Raw genomic sequence first — 8,906 nt, forward strand, 5'->3', positions numbered from 1 at the left:
CTACACAGGAATAAAATTATACATGAATTTGGGAACAATAGATATGCTTCTTCATTTGATTCAATGGAATGACATTATTGTGCAAAACTGCAAATGATGATAAATTTTGCATGTAGATGCAACACATGTCACAAGTAACTTATTCAATTCATCTTTTCTAAAGTATGATGTTCCCGACAAGAAGTGAAGTATTGTACTTGAAGGAAGGTTGCATCATATCCATCCAATTACCGCCTTGTTAGCATCTTCATTTTATTTATATATTATTCTTCCTTCACAACGTAAAAGAAAAATATTAGAAAAATATGATTTTTTTAGTAAATTTATATATATAAAAAGGTAGATAATTACATACTCAATCATCTATTGTCATTTTAATTCTTATTTTGAGTTTAAGAGTAAAATATTGACGTTTATGTGCAAGGGCACGGCAAGGCTAAAGCAGTGCCAGTTTCCAATAGCCAAGGTCCTTAAGCTTTTTGTAATTACATAATTTGTAGTAATATTTATGTATATACTGTATAGACCACCAATACAATATAATATGCCCTGTCATAGAGGTATTGATTATTTGAACTAAATTGTTTTAAAACGTTTAGAATAAATACTATCTTGTAAAGAATCATGAATGTTTAAAAAAAATACAACTAGATTTAATTGATTCATTCAATATTCAAAAAATAGAAGTGAAGTAAAAAATTAATAGAAATATATTCTTCTCTTAAATACTACTTACTGAACCGGTAAGGTAAGCCTGCTAACAAAAAAAAAATCTTTTAATCTTTTATTCTAACAATTGATCTAATAATTAGATGTTACATTCTAAAATTAAAAAATTGAGTAAAATCGCTATAGTCGAAAATTATTTTAGATGAAATTATCATAATCAATAACTAAATTGAATATTAATAAATGTTAAAAGTATCAAGCTATCTTAATAGATAACTTAATTTAATAAAATCATTAAAATCAGGGACGTAATTAAATAAAAAAAATCATTAAAGACTAAATAAATAATAAATAAATAAAAGCTATAATCTAGGACTAAATTAAATATTAAATCATATTTCAACAAGTAAACTATCTCACTTCGCTTAGTCTGAAAACCATTTTCAACCCGACGAGAATGGCGGCGTGTCTCTTCTCTTGCTTCGAGGCAAAGAGTTCTCCTCCGCAGCAAAGCACATCAGCTCTCACGAGAATGCGACTGCGGAAGAGCAGAGGAGGGGTGGACCTGTGGTTGTGGATCGGAGCTCTTATCATCGCCTCAGCCGGAGCTGCTCTTCCACCTAGAAGCGCCGCCGGTAATATAAGCTTTTAATTTCTATTTTTGTTTTTTAAATCCGAATGTTTGAAATTTTAATTGGTCGGCTGGGGAGGGCGGGAAGTTTGGAGGGAATCATAGCAACGGTACTGTATGATTGTTGATACCAACGGTAACTCAACTCAATTTCCTAATTCCTTCCTGTTTTCTGATTTCTGATGATGAATTTGGAAACATCCCTCCCTACATATACGCACGCAGACTCACAGATACTTACTCTTCATTCATTACCTTGCTGTGTTGTGGTGTTTATTTTCATCATATCATGGTCTGTCTTAAAGACTTTGCTCACATTACCCTTCCTGCGGGTTCTTGCAGATTTGATTATCTACTTGCGGTCTGTGAGCGAGAGAGATTACTACTTGAGAAAGAGGAACAGAAGGATAAGCAACAAAAGAAAGGAGGATGCTACAATGATGATGATGATGATGATCAGTACTATTTAGGTGGGGTTGATCTCAATCAGAGTTTGATCACGCCTTCACTGCCTGATAAGGAGGAATGGAAGAAAAAACTGATGGGTTCATTTTATGGCTGCTTATCTTGGCACAATGATGTTGTTGTGAAGCCTGTGGTGCAAAGTAAAGCACTAAGCAACACCCCAGAGTCTGTTATTTCACATTCCAGTGGTGATGACAAAGCTTCTTTAAAGTATGATGAGGCTGTGGCAGAGAAGGTCAATAATTCCAAGAAGCGAAAGAGGGGAAGTAGTAGGGTGCCTAACAACGGTCCAGAACCACCACCAGGACTACCAGTTGAATTCAGAAATTTCATTCTCCAATTGGCTGGTAATCGGGCAGTACGTGTTGAGAAATTGGTGATTCAAAAGGGGCTTACCAACACAGATGTAAACAGCACCCAGAATAGGCTGTCAATCCCAGCAAGGCTTGTGAGGGAGGAATTCGTTACGGAAGAAGAGCATCTTCTACTTTGTCAGCACAATGGGAAGAATGTGTGTTCTATAGAAGTTCCATTGATCACACCAATGATGGAAGTAGCAAAGGTGAGCTTGAGGAGGTGGGAGATGAAGAAGGAAAAAGGAGGTTCCAGTGTGTCTTATGTCATAGCTAATACTTGGAATGCAATCCGAAGACGGAATAAATTTGAAAGCGATATGATAGTTCAATTGTGGGCTATAAGGGTTGACTTGGACTTGTGGATGACTCTAGTTAGGCTGTCTTGATCATTTAATCAACTTACCACTTCAGATTAGGGGATACAAACATGCTCTTTGTATATGCTTTTTTTGTGTTTTTGAAATTAATTCAAAGAGTTTTGAATTTTGATATGAATTTCTATCAAATACTGTTCAATTCATTTTGAATGAGAGTAGGGGTTATTTTGTTATATAAATGCTCTTATTTGTGTTATGGAATTCATAATATTGGTGCAGCTTCTTCTTCTGGATGTCTCCCAAAATTTTCTTTATATTGAGTGTTCCTTGCATATTCTAAAGAATGATTTACTGGCTCAGGTCCAGCAGGACTTGCATCTTTATGAATAAGCTGGCCCTTTGAAGGGGAATCAGGTATGTCNTGATGAATTTGGAAACATCCCTCCCTACATATACGCACGCAGACTCACAGATACTTACTCTTCATTCATTACCTTGCTGTGTTGTGGTGTTTATTTTCATCATATCATGGTCTGTCTTAAAGACTTTGCTCACATTACCCTTCCTGCGGGTTCTTGCAGATTTGATTATCTACTTGCGGTCTGTGAGCGAGAGAGATTACTACTTGAGAAAGAGGAACAGAAGGATAAGCAACAAAAGAAAGGAGGATGCTACAATGATGATGATGATGATGATCAGTACTATTTAGGTGGGGTTGATCTCAATCAGAGTTTGATCACGCCTTCACTGCCTGATAAGGAGGAATGGAAGAAAAAACTGATGGGTTCATTTTATGGCTGCTTATCTTGGCACAATGATGTTGTTGTGAAGCCTGTGGTGCAAAGTAAAGCACTAAGCAACACCCCAGAGTCTGTTATTTCACATTCCAGTGGTGATGACAAAGCTTCTTTAAAGTATGATGAGGCTGTGGCAGAGAAGGTCAATAATTCCAAGAAGCGAAAGAGGGGAAGTAGTAGGGTGCCTAACAACGGTCCAGAACCACCACCAGGACTACCAGTTGAATTCAGAAATTTCATTCTCCAATTGGCTGGTAATCGGGCAGTACGTGTTGAGAAATTGGTGATTCAAAAGGGGCTTACCAACACAGATGTAAACAGCACCCAGAATAGGCTGTCAATCCCAGCAAGGCTTGTGAGGGAGGAATTCGTTACGGAAGAAGAGCATCTTCTACTTTGTCAGCACAATGGGAAGAATGTGTGTTCTATAGAAGTTCCATTGATCACACCAATGATGGAAGTAGCAAAGGTGAGCTTGAGGAGGTGGGAGATGAAGAAGGAAAAAGGAGGTTCCAGTGTGTCTTATGTCATAGCTAATACTTGGAATGCAATCCGAAGACGGAATAAATTTGAAAGCGATATGATAGTTCAATTGTGGGCTATAAGGGTTGACTTGGACTTGTGGATGACTCTAGTTAGGCTGTCTTGATCATTTAATCAACTTACCACTTCAGATTAGGGGATACAAACATGCTCTTTGTATATGCTTTTTTTGTGTTTTTGAAATTAATTCAAAGAGTTTTGAATTTTGATATGAATTTCTATCAAATACTGTTCAATTCATTTTGAATGAGAGTAGGGGTTATTTTGTTATATAAATGCTCTTATTTGTGTTATGGAATTCATAATATTGGTGCAGCTTCTTCTTCTGGATGTCTCCCAAAATTTTCTTTATATTGAGTGTTCCTTGCATATTCTAAAGAATGATTTACTGGCTCAGGTCCAGCAGGACTTGCATCTTTATGAATAAGCTGGCCCTTTGAAGGGGAATCAGGTATATCTTTATGAATAAGCTGGCCCTTTGAAGGGGAATCAGGTATGTCTCTTAAGTATTCTAAGATGTGGTAAATGGGTGTTTTTTGCAGCAAAGATTACGTGCATTGAGATTCACTTTCAAATTGCAAAAAGCAAAAATTCCACCATAGTTTTTGTATTTCAATTTTATGCTCTCTGACTTCTTACACATTCTAATTGTCATCTGCTGTGCATTGGAAAGCAAAGAATTTCTAAATTTATTGACCGAGTGCTGTTATGAACTGTCTTGGAAACTATCATTAGTTTTAGTGGATCTTAATCAGGCTTTGGTTTCATATTGGTTAATGTGCTTTCTTGTAGTCTTGGTGGTGAAATTGCCAAATGGCAGTATAATGCATTAATGCTTTGGTGAATTCAAAAGTTCAGGTTACTCACTAAAATAGCAATCAGGTAAGGTATGGTAAGGTTTTAGTCATTTGACATTTCCATTATTACTATGGAATATAGTATGTATCAATGGAAAATTTGTATCCTAATGCAGCAATATGTGGCTTTTTTTTTGTCTCAAACACATCTGTATAGCCTGCGGAATTCACAAACATTAATTATTGAGAAACAAGAAACAGGCAGAAAGGTTTTGGAGTTTTAAGGTACTATGTAACACGAGAATCGGATTAAATCCTATCATTTTATCTCTTTCCTTAACTTGAGTTTGTCATTAGGGTGGCACCGAAATCCATTTTGAAGTTCTGTTAAAAGAAATTTGTAACCTTTTCAATTTTCATCCAAATAGGATAATCGGAAATGACTACTACAACAAATGGAAAATTTTCTCCTTTAGTGAGACAACTGAACATGCATTACAATTTGGTTTGCTTTTTGTACAAAAGACCTAACAACATTGGAAGTGATTGGTGTTAGCATTTCATTGAAATATTATTTGGCACTAGATTTCATCTAATGGCAATGGCATACCTTTCCAAAGGTTATCATATGGTAATGAAGCTCATATCTGTAATTTGGTAGAATCTTAAATCAGTTGCTACATAATTGAAAGACAGATTTCTTCATTTACTCTCAAAGCATAGGTGGTGCAGTAACATGATAAATTCTATATTGGTGAATATATTTAAGAAGCTGTACTTACAAAGTTTCTTGATCAAGCTTGCAGAGCCGTGGCCAAAGATATTTCTGAATGGATTCCAATATCGGCTACCTGTATAGTTAGGAAAATCTCAGTTTTCACTGCCCACAAAATAGGAAGTTCTGCAGTAGTAAAATGCTTACATCTCGAGAAGATGCAGTTGTAGTGACTCGGGCAATGGCGGCAGAGGCACCCAGCCAAGTCTCACAACAATACACCCCACATTTGTGTCAACCTTATCATAAAATTTATATGTGAGTAAATTTCCATCATTATAATTCATATACTGTCACTGATTGAAACTTACTGGGAAAGCCAGATGATGAAGTGTCAAAAGCCGCACACACTCCACACTCTTCAGACCCAACCCCTTGAAACTCAATAGATACTCTGTAAAGATATACATGCACCAAATTTTCTAAGATACTTGTGCATTCAAACACACACACACACACATATGTGTGTGTGTTTCTGTGAAGTTCATACTTATCTTGAAAACAGCAATCTTACTTTGCTTTGTCTGGTGGAATATCTCTTAGCCATTCCAGATCAATACTTCCATGTTCTCTAACAAGACGATTAAGGAAAATCTGCAAAATTTTTAGCATTGTTAATTCACCAATATATGGAATCATGAATTTTTGTCCTTGCATTATTGGAAAAGAGCTGCACATTTACAATTTATGGATGCACCTTTATTCTCTCTGCTAGCATGTTGTTCATTCCCCTTTCTTTGATGCTTTCAGCAACCTCGCCAACATCTGCAAGCCTTACTGCTTCCCAGTCCACAGTGTCCATTGTGTTCACTGTTCTCTCTCATTTCTTACCATTGGCCTGTGCCTGCTGTCTTAAACTCTCCCAATGAACTTCATTCTGTTTCTCTTTCCCAGGTCTTCTCCTTTTCGCATTAGAGGGACTGCTGCTTGTTCTATCAACTATGTTACCAAACTGATTGTTTTGGCCATCTAAATTTGACTCCATAGACCCATGGTCAGATTTAAGTGAATCAACAGATATGCTGGATTGCTCTGTGATATCTTGAATTTCCAAAGACACTGGGCCATCTTGTTCTACCTTCAGGTTAAAGTTTCTTTCTTCAATTTCAATCTGTGGCTTAACGTTGATTCCTGAATCTTCAATTTGATAACTTTCCGGCTCTTCAATAATTATACTTGTTCTCCCTTCTTCCAGCTTTACACTTGTACTTGACTTGAGTGGAAATTTTGCAGCAAGTGCCATGAAAGCAGAACTGCGATAGTTGGTCAATTTCTATGTTGCAACTAGCAGTTTTTGTTTACTATGAGAAGGCTTAGAAAATAAAAGTCGAAATCTATAAAAGCAAGAAGTTAGCAGCAAGTGCCTTTGTCTCATCTGTTCCATGTATTCCTTCACTATTTATATCTTGCATCAGAAGCATCCAAACTCTAGTTGTCTCATCATCAAGTTCAACTTTAGCCCTTGGTTGGCGTTTTCTAATCTGACCAAATGCACCTTCAAAAGGCACAATAGTTCCATCTTGTTGATGAAGAACAATGGCATTTGTTCCTTGGTTGTGATAAGCAATTTGGTTGCTTTCTGCATTAATTATATTGAGATGATTGAACTGTTCTACAATTTGATCAAATGGAGACGGACCACTCCATGCTTGATCTGGCAGAGGACCTGCACATGGTGTTGCCTGACAAAATAAGCAAAACACAAATAGTTCTTTATCTACAAAATGATAGTGTGCTTTACATACCATTTGCAGTACTGTGCTGCTTTACAACAAAAATGATAGTGTGCTTTACATACCATAAGCAAAACACAAATAGTTCTTTATCTACAAAAATGATAGTGTGCTTTTCAAAACACAATATATATTTGGGGCCTCTGCACCATTGACTTTGTTCCTTCTTGCTTTCTTTTTTGTTATTATTGGGTGAGTGCCAGTTGCCAGAGCTTTATTTGATGTATGGTCACTATGGTGTGGGAATGACAACTAGTAATGCTTCCATCTTGTAAATCTGACTGCTTTGGATTGTTATTGGTTTAAAAAATCTTAGAGAACCAAGACATTAGAAGTTAAGCAGCCACTAGGGTGATTCTAAAATTTACCATCTGCCAGGCTTCTTTATGAACCAATATACTGAGAAAGAATTTCTAAATTTATTGACTGAGTGCTGTTATGAACTGTCTCGGAAACTATCATTAGTTTTAGTGGATCTTAATCAGGCTTTGGTTTCATATTGGTTAATGTGCTTTCTTGTAGTCTTGGTGGTGAAATTTCCAAATGGCACTATAATGCATTAATGCTTTGGTGAATTCAAAAGTTCAGGTTGCTCACAAAAGTAGCAATCAGGTAAGGTAAGGTAAGGTTTTAGTCATTTGACATTTCCATTATTACTATGGAATATAGTATGTATCAATGGCAAATTTGTATCCTAATGCAGCAATATGTGGCTTTTTTGTCTTGAACACATCTGTACAGCCTGCGGAATTCACAAACATTAATTACTCAGAAACAAGAAACAAGCAGAAAGGTTTTGGAGTTTTAAGGTACTATGTAACAAGAGAATCGGCTCAAATCCTATCATTTTATTTCTTTCCTTAACTTGAGTTTGTCATTAGGGTGGCACCGAAATCCATTTCAAAGTTCTGTTAAAAGAGATTTGTAACCTTTTCAATCTTCATCCAAATAGGATAATCGGAAATGACTACTACAACAAATGAAAAATTTTCTCCTTTAGTGAGACAACTGAAAAGCCTTTTTCTTTAAGCTAAAAAGTACACAGATTGAAGGTGTGTGATGTAAGAAAAAGTGGGGAAAAGGTTTAGCCTCTCTTCATGTGTTTGAAGGATCTCTCTTACAGGAAAATAAAGTGTAGCAACCTTTTTTGGTGCATTCTTCTACATTTATGCTAGTCTTAATGATATTGCCGTAAATTGTTGACATTTTTATCAGGACTTGCCTTCAGAAGTTTTACCATCTGTTGTTGAACAACTTCAAAAGTGGGTTCTTATGGCTGAGGCTATCATTGAACAGAATGAGAAGGAAAATGCAGCATTAAAAGAACAAGTAAAACAATTTGAGTCACGATAGCCAGAATATGAAGCCAAGATGAACTCAATGGAGGAGTGTTGGGTGAAGAAAATTTCACGGTGAGACAAAACTCATAAGATTTTGCCCTGAAAGGAATGACCGAGTAGATGGAGCATAATTCTTATACTAGAAGTTCACGAATTTGATTATTGACAACACTTTTTTGGTCGACTCTGTCACACAGAGTCTTTCTAGTGTGATTTGTCTTTTCTATGCCAAAACTCTGAGATTTTTCTTACAATTTCTTCTGTCCTTGACAAAAGAATCTAATTATTACCACTCATGTTCTTGTAGGGAGATTTAGCAGTAAAAGACTTCCATGAATTGCTCATTTAGTTGAGTTATAAGCATTTATGATCTGTTTGAAAGCAAGAATGTTGAAGCAGTTGAAGGCTGTACTTTCTTTAAAACATCATATGAAATTATAGGCTATTAGGGCCCTTTTTTTTTTTTTTTTTTTTTTTTTTCTT

The 8,906-nt window shown here is 36.1% G+C and overlaps 2 protein-coding genes and 1 long non-coding RNA gene across 17 annotated transcripts; 2 read left to right on the forward strand and 1 right to left on the reverse strand.

The window, feature by feature from the left end:
• Positions 1 to 1,089: 1,089 nt before the first annotated feature.
• Positions 1,090 to 2,641, forward strand: LOC116022459 (B3 domain-containing protein At5g24050-like). The gene is made up of 2 exons (XM_031263184.1): positions 1,090 to 1,304; positions 1,643 to 2,641. Exon 2 carries the CDS (start codon positions 1,842 to 1,844, stop codon positions 2,505 to 2,507), a length of 666 nt encoding a protein of 221 aa, XP_031119044.1. The 5' UTR covers positions 1,090 to 1,304; positions 1,643 to 1,841; the 3' UTR covers positions 2,508 to 2,641.
• Positions 2,642 to 2,945: 304 nt separating this feature from the next.
• LOC116022458 lies at positions 2,946 to 8,868 on the forward strand. Of its 15 annotated transcripts, XR_004099213.1 has the most exons (8): positions 2,953 to 3,704; positions 4,176 to 4,229; positions 4,571 to 4,860; positions 5,375 to 5,608; positions 6,245 to 6,434; positions 7,606 to 7,700; positions 7,825 to 7,892; positions 8,299 to 8,786. XR_004099213.1 is itself a non-coding variant. In XM_031263182.1 (3 exons), the coding sequence occupies exons 1-2, from the start codon at positions 2,967 to 2,969 to the stop codon at positions 4,203 to 4,205; spliced, it is 768 nt and encodes a 255-aa protein (XP_031119042.1). In that variant the 5' UTR covers positions 2,946 to 2,966; the 3' UTR covers positions 4,206 to 4,229; positions 4,272 to 4,282. The 15 variants fall into 15 exon arrangements, 1 of the variants encoding a protein (XP_031119042.1); XR_004099210.1 differs by having other exon boundaries at positions 2,946 to 3,704; positions 6,245 to 7,892; positions 8,299 to 8,495; positions 8,731 to 8,868; XR_004099203.1 differs by having other exon boundaries at positions 2,946 to 3,704; positions 6,245 to 7,705.
• Positions 5,065 to 5,465, reverse strand: LOC116022460. The gene is made up of 3 exons (XR_004099215.1): positions 5,358 to 5,465; positions 5,186 to 5,222; positions 5,065 to 5,102 (listed from the first exon to the last, which is right to left on the reverse strand). It is a non-coding gene; the product is annotated as an uncharacterized LOC116022460 (long non-coding RNA).
• Positions 8,869 to 8,906: the final 38 nt, after the last annotated feature.

This window comes from Ipomoea triloba, chromosome 6, assembly GCF_003576645.1.
Source record: "Ipomoea triloba cultivar NCNSP0323 chromosome 6, ASM357664v1".
In the NCBI taxonomy this organism is placed as follows: domain Eukaryota; kingdom Viridiplantae; phylum Streptophyta; class Magnoliopsida; order Solanales; family Convolvulaceae; genus Ipomoea; species Ipomoea triloba.

Excerpts from the sequence above, each read along its gene's own strand:
- LOC116022459 (XM_031263184.1), top strand. The coding sequence starts at position 1,842 with ATGGGTTCATTTTATGGCTGCTTATCTTGGCACAATGATGTTGTTGTG.
- LOC116022458 (XM_031263182.1), top strand. The coding sequence starts at position 2,967 with ATGGTCTGTCTTAAAGACTTTGCTCACATTACCCTTCCTGCGGGTTCT. Across the intron at positions 3,705-4,175 it reads CAATGATGGAAGTAGCAAAG|GTCCAGCAGGACTTGCATCT; the intron begins GTGAGCTTGAGG and ends TTACTGGCTCAG.